The 23,661-nt window shown below is 43.0% G+C and overlaps 1 protein-coding gene across 1 annotated transcript in view; it reads right to left on the bottom strand.

Moving 5' to 3' along the window:
* LOC147665616 (uncharacterized) overlaps window positions 1-22,089 on the bottom strand; it is a 232,184-nt gene extending 210,095 nt beyond the window's left edge. Inside the window, exons 1-2 of the mRNA XM_086949642.1 lie at window positions 20,893-22,089; window positions 16,897-17,459 (exon numbers count right to left, since the gene is read on the bottom strand). Coding sequence (XP_086805768.1) covers window positions 16,897-17,459; window positions 20,893-21,918 — 1,589 coding nt within the window. The 5' untranslated portion in view covers window positions 21,919-22,089. The remainder of the gene's footprint in view (window positions 1-16,896; window positions 17,460-20,892) is intronic.
* Between the last annotated feature and the right edge of the window lie 1,572 nt (window positions 22,090-23,661).

The raw sequence follows: 23,661 nt of genomic DNA on the forward strand, positions 1-23,661 counted from the left end.
TAGTTTCTGTTGAATAGACTTGTCAGAACACTTACATACATATTGATCTCTAATTAATTGCTCTCTAAAACCCTCAAATTCGCATTCTGCGCTCAGTTGTCTTAGACTAGAAACATAAGTCTCAACATCCTCTCCAGAAAGTTGTTCTCTTTTGAAAAATTTGTGTCTAATAACAACTAGACTAGGTTTGACGTCAAATCTCAACTCCAGTCTCATTCTGGTTTCTGTATATTCATCTACATCCTCCTCCGCGTTGTTCCTTGTCAAGGCGGGTAAATGTTTATAGATCTCTCTCCCCTCAAAACCTAAGGAATGTAGAAGTAAGCATTTTTTCCTTTCTGCGCGATATCTTGAGGTTCCTATGGCACCCAAATAAGTCTCAAAAGCATCGAACCACTTTTTCCAAGATATGGGTGGATTGCCAGGAGTTTCCAGAAAAGGAGGTGGAGGAGAAACTGACTGCATCTTGAAAATCTGGTTATTTACTATCAGACAGTGCCAGTTATTAGTGAGATTTAGTTGACTTAGTCTCTAATCTCTTTTAAATTTGCCCAGTCGCTGTTCCATATATACTGCTCTTTGTTTGTCCTTTTTTTTGCACTTTGTAACAGTTATAACATAAGAATTTGTTAATTCCCCAAAATATGCAGCATTGGTGTGAAGGTGCTTGCTCACACAAACAAATTGGCCGTATTCCTAATGTTGATATTTGTTTGCCATCCGTTCTGTCATAAAAACACACAGGAATGATCAACTTATCATATGCGGTAAACAACGTTGTCTTGTAACATGTAACGTGGTTGTATAGCAGCGTTGCCTGGATAACGCGTCTAAAATGGCTTAGGCAGGCAGACGGCACACGCGTCAAACGTTGCCAGGGTAACACGTCTGAAATTGCTGAGGCGGAGTTCTAATCACACGCGTCAAACGTTGCCAGGGTAACGCGTCCAAGATTGCTGAAGCGGACGTCAGTTGCACTCTGCCAACCACACGCGTCTAACAGAAGACAAATGCGTGTTGCGCGCTGCCAACCACACGCGTCACCATGCGCGCTCGCGTTGCCACTCACTCCCTGACAAGCCGATGACGTCGCGTACTCCTACAATACGTTTTGGATTCTTTTGGCCAAATAAAAAAAACGCGCTTGAAATAAAGCGAGTAAAGCGGCACTTATCTAATTTTTCCACAACGTTTATCTCATCAAGGTTGTCAGTGAGGATGCCTGTCTTCGTGCTCCCACGACGTTTTTTTTTACGGCGCTGCAAGACGAGGAAAGTTGAGGTAAGGCAAGCAGGTCCTTTATACTCTCCTGAGCATCGGCGCCAACAATTTTGTAGTATTTAGTCAAGGAATGACTCAGTTGAAGGTAAAGTCTGAGTTTATTTAGCCCAGGAGAAACACAGCGACATCAGGCAGGAACCAGAGATCAACTGCCAAAACACCACATTCTACAAAGAACACTGGAACATCCAGGGAATGAAGGTTCTACATACAGGTGCCTGAGAGGCACAGCCCTAAGAATACTACAGGTTCCTCCCTCTCGCCAATTTTATTTAATATCTATATACGCCCCCTGATTTCAGGTCTATGTCAGATGGGTGTGAAAATCTTCAACTACGCAGATGACATGCAGCCTATTTTCACCCTTGACAACTCTGTAGAATCTAAGGATTTTGTCAAGAGGCCTATGCTCAATGTCAAAGCATGGATGAATGAAAATCAACTAAAGCTGAACTCAGAAAAAACTGAGATCATCGTTCCCCACAGTAAACCTGACTACTCGACCCCCTCCTATTGGCCCATCGATCTAGGAGAGGCACCCATCCAAAAATCTGCAATAAAAAGTCTTTGTCTTCATATTGATACCGACCTCTCTGTGAGCACCCAAATTGACTCAGTGACTTCGGCATGCTTTGTCCAATTGCGCAAACTGCGCAAGATCAGACGCTTCTTTAGTAAGAAAGCCATCACCCAAATCGCCATAACCCTAATCCTTTCTAAAATTGATTATGGGACTGTCCTCTACATTGGACTCCCACAATTCCAGAGACACCGCTTGCAGATGAGTCAAAATCAAGCTGCGAGTATCATCTATCTTAAGGACAGGCGATGCCGTATCACCACCCCAGCTTAGAGACCTCCACTGGCTCCCAGTGGAGCAACGTGCCTCGTTCAAAGCTGGTTTTTGTACACTCTTCAAAGCTATTCAAGACACCGGCCCAAGATTCATCGTCTCTTTGATCAATAAATATCTACCTAAGCGGAAATTTGAGGTCCTCGCACCAGAACCTCCTGACGGTGCCCAGAATCCGTCGCAAACACGGTGGTGGGACTCGGTTCTCTTTCCTGGGTCCCATGATCTGGAATGCTTTACCTGCTCACCTCAGGCTTGAGGGAGACTATCTGCGGTTCAGACAACAGCGAAAGTCCTGGCTCTTCACTACGGCCTACAACAAGCTATCTCGGGCCCACAACTCCACTCATCTATTCACTCTCACAGTGCCAAGAATCCTGGCGGTGTACCTGCGCTCTAGAAAGCCCCATATAACATAACATACCATATCATGACACAAGACGTCACACCTTCTCCCCCCCTAACACAGCCCATTTCTCGTGCAACAGGCTCTCCCACCTCAGAGCCCAAATCAGGCCCACCAGTTGCGTTGCTAGTATCAAAACTAGCACTAGCCTGGCACTTCACCACTCGACTTAGATTCCAAATTCTATGGTCACTGGTCTTTATTGCATTTTTGAAAACTTTAATAACCTTAAACGGAAAACCGAATTTGGATCTGGGAGACTTGATCTTGACCCAGTCTCCCACGTTGACCATTGTTCTCTTCACAGCCCTCCTTTTATCATACAAGATCTTTCTTTTTTTCATCACATCTTTCTCTCTTTCCAGTCCTCAATACTGTCCACTGTTAGACCTGGTACCATTGGCGTGAGTCTCCCTTCCATTTTTCGCTGTTGTCTCCTCTGTTTTTGATATGTTTTTGCTGGTTAGATGCTTTGGGCACTGTGCCACTGCTATTCAGTGCCACAGTGCAAGTGCTCCCTATGTTAAATTGATGTAACGGATGACTCCATGATTGGCTTATTTGATTTACTTGTCAGTCCCTAGTACAGTACACTGCGTGTGCCCAGGGCCTGTAAGTCAAATGCTGCTGGTGAGCTTGCAGCACTGATTATGCCACCCGCAGAAGCAGCTTGTAAAGTATGTCTCAGGCCTAACCATCCAGCCTGCCTCTGCTAGGTTGTGTATTCCATGTCTGGTTTTTGAGTGACAGGAGCTGGGGTGGCTCCAGGAGACAGGGTGAGTATGCACAAGGCTGAATAGACCTATCTGCATTGGGAGTGGGGGGAGGAGTAGCACCTGGGCCTCAATAGGGCTGTGCCTGCCTTCTACAATGCTGGCTCCACCTCCTGTGGTGCGTCTGATGACCTTGGCCCACACTGACAAAGAAAGACGTTTTGCACTGGCAGGATGCACCCAGAACTGGTTTAGACTAGGTACAGACACTCTCTGCCTTCAGAGACAAAGGATTTGTGTGTATAAAAAGGGGAACCCAGACCCCAAAACGTTAGATCACTTCTGAAAATCAAGATGGACCTTTTGCCACGGAGAAGACCAGAGAATCGGCAGGAGTTTTTGACTACCCCTATGCCAGTGTGCTGTTTGCTGGGGATGGCCTGCAGTGGTTTCTTCATTGCCAAGGAAAGGAGAAAAGACTTTTATGAAACTTTCATCATCTTGCAGAAAATTTCCAAGGGCTTGAATTTGAGCTTGTCTCCTGTCTGAAGCCTCAGGGATACAAAGACTTCACCCATTCTGCTTGCTCGCATCTGGAACTTGATTTTCTGGTAGCTACAGAAGGAAATTGAAACACTGACGCCGGTGAGCGACGCCGTAATCTGCATCGAAGCCGCGAGAGCTGCTCTCACTTACAACGTAGACCCGACGCCGGCCACGGTGCCACATCGACACCAGCGAGCTACATCGTAACCTGCCACAAGCCCTGAGCGCTGCTCCGACTTTGTGACATAGGCCCGACGCCTGCTGCTGTGCGCATCAACTCCAAAGCTGATATTATCATGGAGCTGATCCTCGACATGGGTGGTCAAGAATCCATCGACATTGTGAACGGAACTGTGGTTTCGGCACCATTGTGACGTCACCTCCTCTCCGGTAAGGAACCAACGCCACCCTTGCTTTGCGCAGGCATCGCAGACTAGACGAGCCGCCTCCCCCGAAGCAAGGAACCGATGCCGCACAGTGCCAACGACGCCACATCTCCTCGATGCCGCGAGCTGTCTTTGTTTTCGCTTTTCCAAGGTACTGTTCTTTGTGGGTCTGTTTTGACTCCGCACCCGAATGCGGCGCACCTCGCGGTCGATGCCGTACTTTGGGATTTCTTTGACCTTGATGTCGTGATAACATAAGTTATGCCTTTCTTGGAGAAGACCTCCTTAAGAGGTTTGTGGTCAGTAAGAATTCTGAACTTTTTCCCCCACAAAACATTTCTCAGCTTGCGCACCACCCAGAAATACCCAGAGCTTCTTTCTCTACAACAGAACAGTTGCATTCAGCACCTCTCAAGGGCCTAGAGACAAAAAGAATAGTTTTAACCTCCCCATCAACCTTCTGCAAAATAACTGCTCCTAACCCCTTGAAGCTGACATCAGTCCTGAGATAAGATACCTTTGTGAGGTAAAAACTTCCTAGAAAAGGTTACCCATTCAGATGTTTCTTAATGCACTCAAATTCTTCCTCACAGCACTTGGATCAAACAAATATGCTTCCCTTCTGGAGGAGAGACCTCAAACAAACTTTTCCGAACTTGTGATAAAGTTCAGCTATTCCCAGAAACTTTACAAACTCTTCTTTGTTCAAAGGGGTGCGCAAATTACAAAGGGTGTTTACCAATGAGTCTTTGGGTTTGATGCCTGCAGCAGACACAAAATGCCCTAAGTACTCTATTTCTTTGACACCAAATTTGCACTGCTCAGCCCTAAGGGTGAGGTCAGCATCACGTAACTTCTTCAACACTGATCTCAGCCTCCCATTATGCTTCTCAAAATCGACACCAAAGATGAGCACGTCATCTGGGTACACCTTGACACCCTGAAGGCCTCCAAGAATGACCTTCATCGCCCTCTGAAAAAATGGTGCAGAAATCAGTCCGAAAGGCATTCTTAGAAATCTAAAGGTACCAAAGGATGTTACACAGGAGGTAAGGTCTTGGGAAGAGGAGTGGATATTCTGAATGTTCTGAAGAAGAGCGATGGCTGGCCATGTGATAGCCGGAGGTCAAGTCCAAGGAAGAAAAATGCCTTGCCCCCTCAAGAGAACACAGAATTTTAGTTATGTTGGGTAAAGGGTAATGATCTACAATAACTGCTTGTTGAGCTCCCTCGAGCTGACACAAAGCCTGGCCTCCCCATTGGCTTTGCGGGCCATAAGAACAGGAGAGACCCACTCTGTTGCTTCAACTTCTTGAATCAATAAATCAATCAATGAATGAATCAATGAATGAATCAATGAATGAATGAATGAATCAATCAATCCATTTGTAAAGCGCACTACTCACCCCTGAGGGTCTCCAGGCACTGTGGCCTTGTGTGCGTGGGTGAGGAGCTTGAAGGTGATCCTCTTGTTGATGGGGAGCCAGTGCAGGTCTCTCAGGTGGGGGTGATGTGGCTGCGGCGGGGGATGTCCAGAATTAGACCTGCCGAGGCGTTCTGGATACGTTGAAGCCGCTTTAGGAGTTTTTGCTGGAATTCCTGCATTTAGTGCGTTGCCGTAGTCTAGCCTGCTACTGACGAGGGCCTGGGTGACCGTTCTTTTCGTTTCGGTGGGGATCCACTTGTAGATCCTGCGGAGCATGCGGAGGGTATTGAAGCAGGAGGAGGAGACGGAGTTGACCTGCTTGGTCATGGAGAGGTGGAGTCGAGGATGATTTCTAGGTTGCGTGCGTGGTCGGTGGGTGTAGGTGCTGCTCCCAGTGTGGTTGGCCACCAGATTTTGTCCCATGCTGAGGGGTTGGAACCGAGGATGAGGACCTCCGTCTTGTCTGAGTTCAACTTAAGTTGGCTGTTCCTATCCATTCGGCGACGGCCTTCATTCCTTCGTGGAGGTTGGTTTTGGCGGTCCAGGAGATCAGGCGGCTGGTTCAGGTGGTGGATGCATGAGGGGAGGGATCTGTTGTTGGGGGGGTCGTGATGTTGAAGCTGTCGTGGATGTCAGCGATCTTGTGATGCAAGAAGGTGGCCAGCAAGTCGCACAGGTCTTGCGAGGGAGGAATGTCATTGGTGTTGGAGCTGGGGTTGGAGAGTTCCTTCACGATGTTGAAGAACTCTTTGCTGTCGTGTGCATTGTTGTCAAGGCAGTCTTTGAATGAGGATCTTTTGGTGGATCTGATGAGGTGGTGGTATCTGCATGTGGCGTTCTTGTGGGCTGCGTAGCTGTCCGGTGTTCTTTCGCTGCGCCATTTTTTCTCCAGTTTCCGGCATGTTCGTTTGGAGGTCTAGAATTCTTCAGTGAACCAGAAGGCTTTCTTGTTGGTGCAGCTGCTGGAGGGTTTCTTGACCGGGGCAAGGATGTTGTTGCAGTCGTCGATCTATCGTCTGAGGTTGTGTGCAGCGGTGTTGGGGTCGGTGGTGTCGGCTGGTGGGTTCTGGGAGAGCATGGTGGTTATCTGGCTTCCGGTGATTCTGCTCCAGCAACTGCTGGGCATCTGTTGGGTGCGGTGGTGCGTGGTGGGCTTCCTGAAGGTGAGGTGGATGCAGTGGTAGTCGGTCCAGTGGAGTTCCGTGGTATGTTCTAAGGAGACGTGGGGGCTTGCGGAGAAGATGGAGTCCAGTGTGTGTCCAGCGGCGTGGGTGGGTGCGGTGACGAGTTGTCTGAGGCCGAGGTTGGCGAGGTTGGCGATCAGGGTGGTTGAGGGTGGTGGAGTTGGCGTCGTTGTTCTCGAGGTGGAAGTTCAGATCCCCGAGGAGGATGTAGTCCGTGGAGGTGAGGGAGTGGGTGCTGACGAGGTCGGCAATGGAGTCGCTGAACTGCGGTCGGGGTCCGGGTGGTCTGTAGATGAGGGTTCCGCTGAGGGTGGTGTTGGGGTCAGTGTGAATGATGCACTTGGCTAGGAGATTGTCTAATTCAACTTTCATGCTCTCCCTTACTTACAGTGGTGGATTGCTGACCTTAACTGTTTTTGGAACAGCGTTAGATTTGACCTTTATCCAATGTACATAGTTTTTGATACAAACCCAGTTCACCAGCAAAGACCTCAGGGAATTCCTTGATCCAGTCTCGATTAGCATTACTAACAACCCTAACTGGTGGTAATTATTTTAGGCATACAGATCTCATTGGGATCAAGGCAGATATGTAGATCACGTTGATGGAACCAACTTATGAGCTGGCCCCCTTTCATCAAGACATATATTTTACCAAGGATTACTCTCCCTTTGAAGTTAATCGTGCCCCAGAAATAACCCAGCAACTCAATAGTCACCCCACCTTAACCTATTGGTCTAATGTCTGGCTTCAACAGGGTGACTTTGCCCAGCAGATTACTCTCATGAAATGTTTTGGGGACTAGCAGTATCTTGGCCCCAGAGTCAAAGAGAATGCTCACCGGAGCATCATTGATCAAAACTAGCTCTTGAGGGCCATCCCTAGCATTCCCTGTGACTGGGAGAATATTGATTCCTTCCAAATCTTCAAAAGATCAACTTCCCTGACTTTTTATGCTTGTTGCCCATTCTCCAGCTCTTTGAGACGTGACCTTTTCTCTCACAAGTTTTGCACATGGCCTTCCAGCTTTAACCAGTTGACTGCGGCGCCAATTTCGCCACTGCGCGGGCATAATAATGAGTGGGTGCGTTTCGGACGGCCCCGGCCATCCTCCGCACATGCTCACTGTGACGTCGGATGGCCTGGGGCCGTCCGACGCACACAACGGGTGAAAGTTGGCCATATAGCCGGAGTTGCCACACCTGAAGCACTTTCCCTGACAATATTTTGTGTTAAAGGGCTTTGAATGGTGCTCGATTTGGGTTTAACGAATCTATCCACCAGCACTTTGACATTAATGTTACCTGAACTGTCTTAGCGTATAATATCAACACACGGTTTTGAATGCTCATGACTTTTGGCTATGGTCAGCAATTCTTGAAGCGAGGGCATGTCTTTTTGCCACAGGGCGTTTCTCGTTTTGTTAAGGCGCAACCCAACATAAACTGATCTCCTAAGCGCTCCTCTAAAGCTGCACCAACATTGCACGTGGAAGCCAATTTGTGCAAGGTAGTTATGTACTGTTCGACTGACTCATCCTGCCTTTGCATTCTTCTCCTGAAGTAATATCGTTCAAGGACAGTACTCACTTTGGGGAGGTAGTGCAAGTCCAACCTTTTGATGTAGATCTCGTATTCATTAAGAGTGTCAGAGTCACTATCAGAGAGTTCAGGAAGGTGTTCAAAGAATTCTTGTCCCTCAGAGCCCAAACAATGCATTAACCATGAGGCTTTCCTCTCTGCACTTAAGGAAGTGCCACAGACACGAGCGTAATGTGTGAAAACCTTCTTTCACGAGAGAGGAGGAACTCCTGGAGATTTCAAAAATAAGGAAGGGGCAGTGACATTTTGCATTATGTATGTACTATGTTTTGACCTAGTTACGACTTAGGGGTGAACTTCAGTGATCTGCGTACAGTGCACAATATCCACAAACCTTATAAGCTGTGTGCATCAGCGAAACTGTGTGAAACTTCAGCAATTAAAATTTAGGCCAATGCTTACAGTCCCGGAAACTGAATTTGCTGTGCGCATCAGCGGAACCATCAGCCCGATTACTGATGGCACATATTTATATAGGGAGGAGTCACTTTAGTCTGGTGCTCAATAACATGTGTAGGTGTGAGGATGGTGGTGCCTGATAACTGAAAGGCACATATTTGTTTACATACAATTTCATATATGTCTTATTCATTATTCCTATTGCAGCGCCTTCTACCTTGAGAGGGCCCGTCTTAGACCAGTGTGTGGACAAAACCCATGCGCGACAAATCAAGGACAAAGGGATTGGGACATGGTCTAGGGACACAAACAACAAATTCTACATCAAACCTCACGTTTAACTGATGGAGAGCGGTGAGCGACCTGAAGTGTAATACTGAGAAAAAGTAACCTGGAGAATTGCTGCAAATTAAAGTAAATAAAAATAAAAAAATGAATAAAGAACTACATAACCACAGCTGTGCGACCTGGAAGCCGATTGTTTCTCAATATAGCCCTTGTTTTTGATTACCTTACAGTGCTCACATTATCATCCGCGCTGGAAGAGATGGGAGCCAAGGGTGTCTGGTCACAGTAGCTCATTTACATATAAAGGGGGGTGACAGCCTGTTCACAATGCACAGCACAACTTGTTTACGTAAAGTGCTTGTACACAGAACAGGGTAAAGTCTTGTGTCTCTTTTTTCATTTTCTTTAATATATCCTGCACCTCGCTGTTATATTCTTGTTAATTACTTTTCCTTTAAGTGTACTGCTGTGGTCGCATGCCAGTGCATGAGACATGTTTATCTTTGAGAATGTTCTGTATTCTAAAGCTGGTTAGCTAGGGTTTTTAACTGTTGAAGCGCAGTACAGCCTGAACTAAGATACTGATGGATGTCATTCGTGCTGCTAATAAATCAATTCTCTTTTATCTTGAATCTGACTGGATTATTACTACAATTTTGGCGACGAGGGAAATCACCACTTGCAGCACGGATTTATTTAAGTGGTGTTTAGAACCCATTTTGTGCAATTTTCTTCAATTTTCTTCTGACTGAGAAAATCTCCTGGTATGTACAAAAACCTTCTTAAGCATTTTGATTGTGCCAGCGGCTGTACTTTATTTATGTGCTTTGATAGCACCTGCGGCAGTAATTTTCATTCATTTTAACCAGGTTTTCTCTCATTTTCTTATTTATTTGAATTCAAAGCAAACGTATTGCTTCATTCACTTTATATTGTCTACTGCTTCGTTTCCGATTTTTTTCTCCTGTTTCCTCAATATTTTAATTGATGTTTCGAGGCATTTATTGAAGCTCTATATCACCTTGTTTAATTTAAAAAAAAGATTGAGGCTCGCGTCTTACCTGATCTTGGAACCTTCGCGCGCGGCTCTCAGTGATGTCAGCAGAGCTAGTTGGTAATGTGCATGCGTGAAGGCGTCTATCACGCACCACGTAATACGTCTGCCGTTACCATAGTTACTCAGCATAACTTCACGGAAACACGGAGACATCGTTTTGAACTTCTTCTTCATTTCGTTTCTACATATTCCTCTATTTTTTAACAGAAGTAAGCATTTTATTTATTTTTCTAACGTTTTCTGCATTTTAAGCTTTACTCTACAAACTTTTTACTGATTTGTGCTTGCGAAGTTTTTGCCTTTTGCACATTCATATTCCTGTTGTTGTTTACAATTCCATTCACACAAAAATGAAAACTTATTTCTTGTTTCTTTTTATTGTTACTACATTTTTTCGTATTTACAAACAAGATGCAATTTGACCCTCCCACTAAATTTTTGCAAAGAAAAGGTGATCCACCCATGCCATGGTCAAGGTGGAAAGAAGAGTTTGTTAATTACATGAAAGCTATTGATGGTGAGAGGATGGGTGCGGAAAGAAAAAAAAGTATCCTTCTTCATTGTCTGGGCTCAGAAGGACAAGACATTTTCAGATCTTTGCCTCAAATTACTTCTACAAATGATGGTGGTGGAGATAATTTAAACCCTTATACTGAAGCTCTTGCTAGACTTGAGAAAAGATTTAAACCCATTTTAAGCATTGCACTTAAACGTTTCAAGTTCTATACTAGAAAACAAAAAGAAGATGAATCTTTTGAAGATTTTTTGACTTCCTTGAGATCGTTAAGTCTTCATTGTAACTTTGGTACCATCACAGATGAAATGATACGAGATCAGATTATTGTTCATACTAAGTGTAAAAAAACTCAGGATAAACTATGGGTTATGGGTGATCCGAATTTAGCCGAAACCATTGCTGTAGCTAAAGCACAAGAACAATCTGATTTATGGATGAATACCGTAAAAAGCAACACTGAGAAGAAACGAATTGATGAAGAAGTTTGTGTGGTAAAACATACACAAGGGATTAAACAAGATTCTTCCTTCAATAAGACAAAGCAATTTTCTTCTCAGAGGTCTTTCAATCAGAACTTTCAAGGAATGTGTTTCAGATGTGGTAATAAATTTCACATCGCTTCATTTTCAGGTTGTCCAGCTTTAAAAAGAGAATGCAATTTTTGCAAAAGAATTGGACAATTTAGTAACATGTGCAGGGACAGGCGTGTTCCAGTACAAAATAAACAACCTGTCTCTATTGTTTCTGAAGAAACTGTAAGCAACTGTAGGAATGGTGAATCTATTAATGAATCTAGCTATGAATCTGGTTTTGTAGTTTCAATTTTAGATAATCAATCAGATTTACAACGTAATTCACCAAAATGTGTTTTTACAATTTGCGGAATTGATTTATTCCTTATGGTAGATTCAGGATCTCCATGGACCATAATTACTCAAGAGTATTATGAAAGTATATTTTCTCATTCTACAAAGTTAGGCAATATTAATGATTCCGATGTTTCTGCTGTAAATTTTTCTGGTACAAAGATTGAAATTATTGGATTTTTCAATGTTGAAATTCAGTTTAAGAACAGGAAAGCTTCTATTAAGTTATACATTTCTGTTAAAGGCATCAATGTGTTGGGATGGTTTGACCAATGGAAGTTAGGCAGTATATTGAATCCCAGGGCAAAAGAACCGGTGTCTTTGTGTGATGATAGCCTGATGAATACTATTTCTGTTGTTGAGCTATCCAATAACCCCATTCTAAGCAGTAAAGGATGTGATCTTATCAAGCACTTTGATACAGTGTTCTGTGAAAAACTAGGGACACTCAAGAATTGTTCACATAATATTGTTTTAAAAAAGGATCATACACCGGTTATTAAAAAACTTAGAGGAGTTCCCATCAATATTAGAGAAGAACTCAAGGCCATGTTAGATGATTTATTGAAGGAGGGGATTATTGAACCTATAGAATCATCAGAGTGGGTTTCTCCCATAGTTTGAGTAAGAAAACCGGACCAAAAGTTAAGATTGTGTGTGGACCTGAGAGCGTTGAATGCCAACATTGTTATTGATTGCCATCCTTTGCCAAATATAAATGGGTTAGTGTACTTTTTGATGGTGCAAAAATGTTCTCTACATTAGACTTAAGATCTGCCTACCATCAGATCGAATTAATAGAAGAGTCTAGAAAACGTACGGCATTTGCGTCCGCTGCATTTGTTTTTCAAAGGGTCATGTTTCATATATTCAGAGATATAGATACATATGTAAAATGTTTTCAGGACGATATATTGGTGTTCTCAAAAAATACTAAGGAACATCATTTGCAAGAGGAATGTAAGAGACTACAGAATAATGCTCTAAAGGTGAAAGCACATAAGTGCAAACTCTTTCAAGAGTCAGTGGAATATTTGGGACATACTTTATCAGGTAAAAGGGTGTTTCCAAAAAAATCTAATGTGGAAGCTATCACCCAAGCTCCGGTCCCAGAAAACAAGGATCAATTGTTATCTTTTGCTGGTATGTGTGAATACTACAGCAAGTTTGTAGAAAATTTTGCTAATAAGATGGAACCTTTGAGAAGATTGTTGAGACAGGGTGTAGAATATCTTTGGTCTGATATACAACAACAAGCATTTGATGAAATTAAAAGAGACATTGTCAAAGCTCCCAATTTAAAACCTTTTAGAATTAACAAAGAATGTATCATCACAGTTGATGCCAGCCTGTATGGTTTGGGTGGAGTGTTGTCTCGAAGGGAAGGCAGCGAGGAATGGAATGTAGCATTTGCGTCGAGAACATTGAATGAGTGCGAGCGTAAGTATTCCGTGATAGAAAAGGAATTGTTAGGGTGTGTTTGGGCCATTGAGCATTTTAGACTTTATGTTTGGGGATCCAAATTTACTCTAAGAACGGATCACAAGCCTTTAGTCAATATTTTATCTGTGGGAGGGGGATGGAATTCCACAGCCAGAATCGCGAGATTAACTTCTAGGTTGCAAGAATATAATTTTGTCACGGTATATGTACCTGGAAAAAAGAATGTTACGGCAGATTGTTTGTCACGTTTGCCATGCAAGGTGGAGGATGTCAGTGTAGTTAAGGAGTGTGATTTTGTTTTAGCTATTCAGGATGTGTTACAAGGGAAATTTAAGAACGTTACTGAATCTGACTGGCAAGAATATGTTAGAAAAGATTCAAGGTGGGAAGATTTAGTGAATTATATTTAAAATGGTTGGCCAAATAAAAACATTATCAAGTCAGAATTGATGCCATTTTACAATGTTGTGGATGAGTTGGAATTGGATTGTGGTTTCATTTTCAAGTCTGTCAAATGTATACCGCCAGAGGGCATGCAGGACATCATTTTACAAATTGCGCATGACACACATCCTGGTATTTCGTCCATGAAACGGTTGGTTCGATCTGTGTTTTGGTGGCCAGGTATTGACAGATTTGTTGATAGGACAGTTAGGGAGTGTCAAGAGAGTGTGTGTAAAGAAAGAATGCTAAAAGTGTATACTCCACCACTCAAAATATTTAAATGGCCTTCGGAGCCGTGGCAAAAAATTGCCTTTGATATATCGGATCCTTTCAATATTTTACCTGAGTCTTCACGTTACGCCTTAGTGATAGTGGATCATCATTCCAAGTGGCCTGAGGTGAAGTTTGTCCCTAAGGCTACCACTGAAGCTGTCATTAATGTCTTCAAAGAAGTATTTACTAGAGAAGGATGTCCTTCTGTTTTGGTTTCTGACAATGGTGTTCAATTGACATCTAGTGAAATGGCCAATTTCCTTAAGAATTGTAACATTATTCACAGGTTAACTTCATTATACGAACCGCATGAGAATGGCCAAGTTGAAAGGTTTAATCGAGTTTTGAAGAATTTTGTGGTGGAATCAGTCAAATCTGGAGTATATTGGGTAAGTGCTTTGAGGGAGAGGCTATGGACTTACCATAATACACCTCACACTATCACTGAGGTAAGTCCTTTTAAGTTGTTCAAGGGTCGTAATCCAGCATCAAGAATGCTACTGTGGTGGTTGAAGGAGAAATGCAATCAGTTTTTAGTGGACAAAGTTAATATGGAGGATGTTGCCAGACGTGTGAAGAATAAGCAATTTAAGACTAAGGAGTGGTATGACAAAAAATGGAACACAAAATCTCAAGAATTTCAGGTGGGAGAGTGGGTGAGAATCCTTAGACCGGGTTTGTTATCCAAAGGTTCCAATAAGTTTAGTGATCGCATTCAGGTCAAAAAAGTATTCTCTAATAGTGTCATGACACAGGATGGCAAATTTTGGAACGTTAAGAAATTAGCAAAATGTAATGTCATGAGTGATAAGAGAAACCCATCTAATAAGCAAAGTGAATTGTTTGGAGATGATTCTATTGCTCATAGAGTGAAAGATACCAAACGTGTAATCAATATTCCTAAAAGATGTGTTAATTGACTTTATGTGTTAAGACTTTATCTTCATGTCTTAAGATATGTTATTTAGCCTTTTGCTTAAGTTTATTTTTCATTTTTCCTTTTTGTTTTTGTTTTTGTAATGAGGGAGATGTGTTATATTCTTGTTCATTACTTTTCCTTTAAGTGTACCTCTGTGGTCGCATGCCAGTGCATGAGACATGTTTATATTTGAGAATGTTCTGTATTCTAAAGCTGGTTAGCTAGGGTTTTTAACTGTTGAAGCGCAGTACAGCCTGAACTAAGATACTGATGGATGTCATTCGTGCTGCTGATAAATCAAGACTCTTTTATCTTGAATCTGACTGGATTATTACTACACTCGCTCTCTGCTTCTCTTTCTTTCATTTCAATTCATCATAAATTACTCAAATTCACTATTGCTTTATCAGCATGGCACAAGTCGGAGGGTAGCCACAGTTTGAAGGGGTCCACCCACTATTATCTAGAAACAGGTCTCAGTTCCATCTAGCTCCTTAGCCTGCGACTGATAATTGTTACTTTGTGCCACAGCACTGCAGACACAGGCCTCTGAGTGTTTGTGTGAGTGGTGCAAGAGAGGAACAGAGAACTTGACAAAATTAGCCATTCTATTGCTTAATACATTGTAAATGTGAAACACTTTGGGGCTGGATAAAGAATAACATCAGGAAACAACCGCAAATTAATGCACATTTTATTTATTCACTTAAAACTGTTTAAAAATGTAATTTCCAAGTTCCACATATCTGTTTAAAAATATTTACACATTCAGTCATTTCCGAGTTTAGTTACAAACTAATAGTGGGAAAAACACATGATGTATAAAAACTGAAACCAAAAACGTATTTTTACATTATTTTATGTTTCTTGTTTTTTGGTTTTAAAACAGGCCGTCAACCTTTCACGTGAAAATGATTATAAGGGCCCGACATCACTTCTTGTGATGTCACTACATGTGACGTCACTGTGCTTTGCATATGATAATGGGCTCCTTCGCTATTTTCCTTACTTGTCCCATGTTTATTGGCATGACATGGGTCTATAGGTATTAAAAATAAATATATAAATTCACAGGGGTTCAGCCCGTTTCTCTGGTGATGTCACACATTGGCATGTATTCGGCTGCTTCTTCTATTTTTAGGTGAGTACAAATAACGTGCCGTTCCCCCTCCTTCCATTTCTCTCATGAATGTCACTGCCACTTCTGGAATTCATATGACAAATCCTTTAGAACATTTGTGGACAAGGGACAATCTAGTGTGGAAGACGAGTTGCTGGGAGTGCAACTGATTGTCCAGGAACATATATGCTTTTGATGTGGGATTTCGCTATTTCGCCACATTCTTCAAACAGAGTCTGAGGCTTACAATGGCTCAATTCTGGTAAAAAGTAGAGTTTGACAAGTCACAAAATGAATAGGGAGAGCCAAGTCGGAGAGGAACCACGGGTCACACTTAGTTATAAGGCCCGAGGCACGAGCTGATCCATCAACCGATAACAGTCCGTAAAAGATGAAGAAAACATTACTTAAAACAATGTATATGCTCTTTTATATCTAAAAATAGGTTATTTCTTGAACAACTGTGCTTCGCTTTAGTTCATTACATATACTAAAGTGCTAGTTGTTAATAGTAATACAAACATTTTACCAATGATATTTCCCATCTCCAGAGCCCTGACAACATGTCCACTCTGGGTGTGTTGGGTTTATAGGTTTTATCACTAATCCGACAAGTTAGCTGAAAATACTGCTGTTAGTCCCAGTATTGTTCAGTGTTGCTTTTACAGGTAGTGTGGTCAGGTGCGATTCAATGTTTTTCTTTGGATCTATTCTTCGCCAAATAAAAATCTACAATATTTATTTTCTTTTAATCCACATTGTGCTTGTCTCCCACTGTGTATCCTGGTACATCATGTCACTTTGCTATGTGTACGGAAGTGAAAAATCACTGGAAACAAACACTTTTATAATTCTGCAAATACTGTTTTCTGTTTTTCTTCTTTACTGCTTGTCGGGGTTTCTATCATTTGGTATTTCAAAGTCCCACATAATTAGAATTTTATCTTTTTCCGTAATCCATTCCTCTCACAATAACTGCACTGTTCTGCTCTTGTCTATGTCCTCAGATGGATCAATATTATTTTTGATGTTCTTAAGTTCATTCCAGAGTCCCTGCATCTCTAGGATTATTTCCACGTGAGTTAAATGAAGAAGTGTATTCACTGAGAGCTGTGTGGGATCGAAAATTGACAAAAGCCCTTCACATTTTCAGCGCCATTCTATGTTTTCCACCTGTGTATTCGCTGATGACCTTGTAGCTCTGATATTCGACTAAAGCTCTTCCCACATTCATTGCACTTGAATGGTTTTTCTCCTGTGTGAGTTCGCTGATGATACCTTAATACTGAAGAGTAGCGAAAACTACTGTCACATTCACTACAATGATAGGGTTTTCCCCCTGTGTGTGTTCGCTGATGACTTTGTAGGGATGATAATCGACTAAAGCTCTTCACACATTCACTGAATTTATATGGCTTTTCCCCTGTGTGTGTTCGCTGATGTCTTTGAAAGCTTGATAAATGACTAAAGCACTTTGCACATTCACTGCATTTGAGTGGCCTTTTCCCTGTGTGTGTTCGCTGATGTCTTTGAAAGCTTGAGAACTCACTAAAGCACTTTACACATTCAGTGCACTTGAATGGTTTTTCCCCCGTGTGTGTTCGCTGATGACTTTGAAGGTGTGATAACTGACTAAAGCACTTTGCACATTGACAGCACTTGAATGGTTTTTCTCCTGTGTGTGTTCGCTGATGACTTTGTAGCTTTAATATTCGACTAAAGCAGGGGTCCCCAAACTACGGCCCCCAGGCCACATCCGACCCATCTAATCAACTGGAGTGATCCACTTAACGATCCCAAACAATCCTTTGCTTCTTGTCTCATGCGGAGACACATACTCCTCACTTCCAGGTAGCAGGCGGTTGGCGGTCCAGTTCCAGGTGACCGGAAACCACCGGGGCATCTCACAGCTCTTCCAGGGGAAATCGCTTAACACAGAAGTTCCTGCCAACACAGAGCTTCGGATTGATGCCTGTCCTTTGCCGGCTTCTACGCAAATAGGAACCGTGTTTCTGAGGCCGTGTGTTCGAGACCTTTACTGAGGTTCTCTGACACCGCACAGGAGCGCTATTCTGTGTTTGTTTTTACACCGCACTGGAGCCCTATTCTGGATTTGTTTCGACACCGCGCTGGAGCGCCTTACTTGGAGTTTGGTTGTTTGTTTGGGCACCGCGCTGGGGTGCTATCCTGAGTTTGTTTTGGCACCGCGCTGGAGCGCTTTACTTGTGGTTTGTTTCGGCACCACGCCAGAGCGCTTTACTTTCAGTTCGTGACAACGCGCTGGGGCGCTTATGTGAATACCTAGGACACCGCGCTGGAGCGCTTTTATTACGCGCTGGGGCGATTATCTTTTTTTGTTTTTACACAGGAGCACTGTTTTCTTACTAACCACTATAGACAACTTCTACTCACTGAGTGTTCCTAAGCTCAAGGTAAACGCTGTTAACTGCATGTGCACAAGAAGTAAACAGAGGGCTTTATCTGTGCCCGTTGTAATCAGGTCTCCCTTACTTCCCCTACCAGTCCAAGAAGAACGAAAGTTTTTAAACAGCAGTGGACAGATGACTATTTTTTTGTCCAGTGCAAGGAAAAGGCAGTTTGTTTAATCTGCAAAGAGACAGTGGCGGTGTTTAAAGAATTTAATATCCGCCGACACTATGAAACCCGCCATGGAGGGCAGTATGCTAGCTTGCTGGGCCAAGTGAGGAGAGACAAGGTGGCTAGGCTACAAAATGGATTTGCCGCCCAGCAAAGTACAATGCTACGCCAAACACAGGCGAACCTTTCATCCGTTCGGGACAGCTTCAAGGTAGCTAAACTGATTGCAAGCTGTGGAAAGTCCTTCAATGATGGGGAGTTTGTCAAGAAGTGTTTGAACGCTGTCGCGGAGGAGGTGTGTCCGGACAAGAAAGATGCCCTGAACGCGGTGAGTCTGTCCGCATCTACAGTTACCAGGTGAATTGAAGAAATGGGGCATAATGTACATGTCCAGCTGAAAGAGAAAGCTAAAGATTGATTGTTTTGCATTGGCAATGGATGAGAGCAATGACGTGCAGTACACAGCACAACTGCTGATTTTTTTCGGGGAGTTAATTCAACTTTTGAAGTGTCGGAGGAGCTGGCAGCTCTACAAAGTCTCACAGATACTAAGACGGGAGAGGATATTTTTTGTAAAGTACGCCAAACGATGGAAGAGTTGGATTTAGACTGGGCTAAGCTGGCTAGCATCACAACGGCCGGTGCTCCGAGTATGGTTGGTGCATCGCGGGGGCTAGTGGGGCGCATAAAAAGAGAAATGGAGGAACGAAGTCTCACCCCCCCACTACAAGTCCACCTCCTGATTCACCAGCAAGCTCTATGCTACAAAATTCTGTAGTGGGAATCTGTCATGAAGGTGGTTGTGTCTTGCATAAACTTTATCAGAGCAAACAGACTAAAACACAGGCAGTTCCAAGCTTTTCTATCCGAGCTGGAGTCTGCCCATTGAGACATGCTTTACCACGCTGAAGTCCGATGGTTAAGCCGGGGTAGAGTTTTGAAGCGCTTCTACGAGCTGCTACCCGAAATCAACGCCTTTCTCATGACAAAGGGAAAAACTGTCCTAGAGCTGATCGACAGAAAGGAAATGGGACCTTGCCTTTTTAACAGATGTGACACATTTTAAACGGCCTCAATTTACAGCTCCAAGGGAAAATTAATCAGTGACATGTATTCCCACGTCAAAGCATGGCGCTGCTTGTTGGACAAGTGCAAAAACAAGACTTCACCCATCTCGGAGCCTCTCAGCTGAGGAGCCAGCGGTCCCGTTTCCAACCAAGAAGTGCGAGGACGCACTGGAAGCGCTGAGAGCGGAGTTCAGTATGGGTTCTGTGAGCTTCATGCCCACATTAAAGAAATGTGCATATTCCAGAACCCTTTTGCTGTCGACATTAATGACACCCTGCCTTCTCTTCAATTTGAACTGGCTGAGTTGCAGACCTGTGATGTACTGAAAGACACATTCAAGCCCAACTGTCTCAGAGTACTATGCTTCCCTCCCAAACAAGACCTACCCCAACATCAGAAAGCACGCTATGAAAATGTCCACAGTTTTTGGGAGCACATATCTGTGAGCAAACATTTTCACGCATGAAGCTGATAAAAAAATGTGACAAGATCAAGACTCTTAGATCAACACCTGCATCAGTCTCTGAGACTGGCTGTATCTGGAATGGAACCTGAAATCAATCTCCTCACCAGTCAGAAGCAAGCCCACAGCTCACACTGATATGGTAAGCCTGCTGATTTCAGTAACTATGAATATGAAAAAATGTCAGTATAGTAATGCTCTTTTTATAGGAAACATGTTTCTTGAACAGTGATGTCACATACAAAATGAGACTGTCATCTGCTGATGGGCTACTTGTGTATTTTTTATCTGCATTCCCGAAGGGCCTGCATGCTTCCAGGACCACCCTAAAGTCAGCCTGTTTATTACAATTATTCTGTATTCATGTTATTTCACTGTGTGGCAAAAAAATTATCAGCTTGTGTTTTTATTTTTGAATCTAATCTATAAAATAAAAGGAGTATCTGTGGTACTTCAAATAAACACAAGAAGACTTTATTACTTTTTTTGAAAACCAACAGGTGGCGCCAAGGCCCAGCGAAGGGCAGCTGCAAATAAAATGCCATTATAATCTCCACAATAATACTGGTTGTCACTTTGGCCCATATCATTTCCTGTTATAAGACTGACCCCGACCCCCCATCACAGAAAGGAAAGTTGATGTGGCCCCGCAGAAAAAAGTTTGGGGACCACTGGACTAAATCTCTTCACACGTTCACTACATGTAAATGGGGTTTCCCCTGTGTGTGTTCGCTGATGTCTTTGAAAGCTTGATAAATGACTAAAGCACTTTGCACATTCACTGCACTTGAATTGTTTTTCCCTGGTGTGTGTTCGGTGATGACTTTAAAGGTATGATAAGTGACTAAAGCAATTTGCACATTCAGTGCACTTGAATGATTTTTCCCCCGTGTGTGTTCGCTGATGAATTTGTAGCTCTGATAATCGACTAAAGCTCTTCCCACATTCACTGCAATTGAGTGGCTTTTCCCCTGTGTGTGATTGATTACGTCTTTGAAGGCTTGATAAGTGACTAAAGCACTTTTACACATTCATAGCACTTGAAAGATTTTTCCCCTGTGTGTTCGCTGATGTCTTTGTAGGTTTGATAATCGACTAAAGCTCTTCCAACATTCATTGCACTTGAATGGTTTTTCTCCTGTGTGAGTTCGCTGATGTCTTTGTAGGTTTGATAATCGACTAAAGCTCTTCCAACATTCATTGCACTTGAATGGTTTTTCTCCTGTGTGAGTTCGGTGATGACTTTGTAGGGATGATAATTGACTAAAGCTCTTCACACATTCACTGCATTTAAATGGCTTTTCCCCTGTGTGTGTTAGCTGATGTCTTTGAAAGCTTGAGAACTCACTAAAGCACTTTGCACATTCAGTGCACTGGAATGGTTTTTCCCCCATGTGTGTTTGCTGATGACGTTGAAGGCTTGATAATTGACTAAAGCAATTTGCACATTCAGTGCACTTGAATGGTTTTTCCCCCGTGTGTGTTCGTTGATGACTTTGAAGGTTTGATAACTGACTAAAGCTCTTCACACATTCACTGCATTTAAATGGCTTTTCCCCCGTGTGTGTTCGCTCATGACTTTGAAGGTTTGATAACTGACTAAAGCACTTTGCACATTCACTGCATTTGAATGGCGTTTCCCCTGTGTGTGCTTGATTATGTCTTTGAAGGCTTGATAACCGACTAAAGCTCTTCCAACATTCATAGCACTTGAATGATTTTTCCCCTGTGTGTGTTCGCTGATGTCTTTGTAGGTTTGATAATTGACTAAAGCTCTTCCAACATTCATTGCACATGAATGGTTTTTCTCCTGTGTGAGTTCGCTGATGACTTTGTAGGGATGATAATCGACTAAAGCTCTTCACACATTCACTGCACTTGAACTGTTTATCCCCTGTGTGTGTTCGCTGATGAGTTTGAAGGTTTGATAACTGACTAAAGCACTTTGCACATTCACTGCACTTGAATGGCTTTTCCCCTGTGTGTGTTCGCTGATGTCTTTGAAAGCTTGAAAACTCACTAAAGCACTTTGCACATTCAGTGCACTTGAATGGTTTTTCCCCCATGTGTGTTTGCTGTTGACGTTGAAGGCTTGATAATTGACTAAAGCAATTTGCACATTCAGTGCACTTGAATGGTTTTTCCCCGTGTGTGTTCGCTGATGACTTTGAAGGTTTGATAACTGACTAAAGCTCTTCACACATTCACTGCATTTAAATGGCTTTTCCCCCGTGTGTGTTCGCTGATGACTTTGAAGGTTTGATACCTGACGAAAGCACTTGGCACATTCACTGCATTTGAATGGCGTTTCCCCTGAGTGTGTTCGCTGATGTCTTTGAAAGCTTGATAAATGACTAAAGCACTTTGCACATTCACTGCACTTGAATCGTTTTCCCCCTTGCGTGTTCGCTGATAACTTTGAAGGTATGATAACTGACTAGAGCACTTCAAGCAGTCACTGCATTTAAATAGCTTTTTCCCTGTGTGTGTTCGCTGATGTCTTTGTAGGTCAGATAATCGACTAAAGCTCTTCCCACGTTCATTGCACTTGAATGGTTTTTCTCCTGTGTGAGTTCGCTGATGACTTTGAAGACTTGATAAGTGACTATAGCTCTTTACACATTCACTGCACTTTAATGGTTTTGCCCTGTGTAAGTGTGCTGATGAAGCTTGAGTAGTGATGACAAACTAAAGCTCTTGCTGCAGGGGTATGATTCTTCTTTCTTGGTTAGTGTCTGTGGGTCGGGTATATATTTGTCTCCTTCCCATGACTGTATTTCCTGATGGGCCAACATGGCTGATAAAGCACTTGTGTTTTTCTCACACACTTTACATGTGTGCAGTATTTTGCACGTTTGATTTCTGATTTAACAATAAAATGCAATAGCCACCAAATATTTGCCACACTCCTAATACGTAAAATGTGTCTTTGGAGGCGATTGGGCCTTTAGATTGGATTATGGCTATGCACACTTGTAGGTAAAGATGTATCTTCCTTCTGGACGGTGCAAATTGGGACAGTCTGTTGTATTGTAGATAGACAAACTCCTCTTTCCTTTACCCGTCAATTGTCTGGCTCTGCTCTGTTGTGCTCTTCTCTGGTTACTGTGGTTTAGCCAGAAAGAGTTTACAATTCTCCTCGAGCACGGAATGATGGCTTGTCATCATTTTATAAAACAGAGCACTGCGGTAATCGTATCATACCGATCCCATGATCAAAGTTGGTACTGGACACTTGTTTATACAGGAGGCGGTTGGTTATTGTTGTTGCCTTAATTTTCCTAAGGTCATTTCTTTGTCTTGTGGCGTGGAGGTGCTCAGCTCAGCCTCTTACAATCACTGAACTGCCCTTGATGCTTCATCCGGGATCTGTCAGTTTGGGTGCTGGTTCCTCTGTCGCCGACTGCGCTGATGTTTTCCTGAATACTGTAGCTCTTTATTTCTGCTATTATTGAAGATTTACAGCATTTGCTTCCTTATTGATGGTCAATTCATACATTCAAGGCTTGTTTTCTGTTGGATGTAAAGATATTGAAAATTAATAAATTTAAGCATAATTGAATGAGAATTCACAATGTTAACTGGTTGTAAAAGACATTTCGAGGGAGGTTTACTAAATCTCCAAGCAATGCAGCGCAGCCCCCCTGCGCGAGGCTGCGTTGCGTTGCGCGACGGGGAGAGAGCAGGAGAGCACCATATTTTCAAAGATATGGCTCTCTCCTTCCCTTTCGCTTGCGCTGGCACTGATACAGCGGGCCTGCGCCATGCACACACCTTAGCACAAGAGTGCTAGGGTGTGTGTGTGTGAG

This window comes from Lissotriton vulgaris, unplaced genomic scaffold (genome assembly GCF_964263255.1).
Source record: "Lissotriton vulgaris unplaced genomic scaffold, aLisVul1.2 SCAFFOLD_732, whole genome shotgun sequence".
In the NCBI taxonomy this organism is placed as follows: Eukaryota; Metazoa; Chordata; class Amphibia; order Caudata; family Salamandridae; genus Lissotriton; species Lissotriton vulgaris.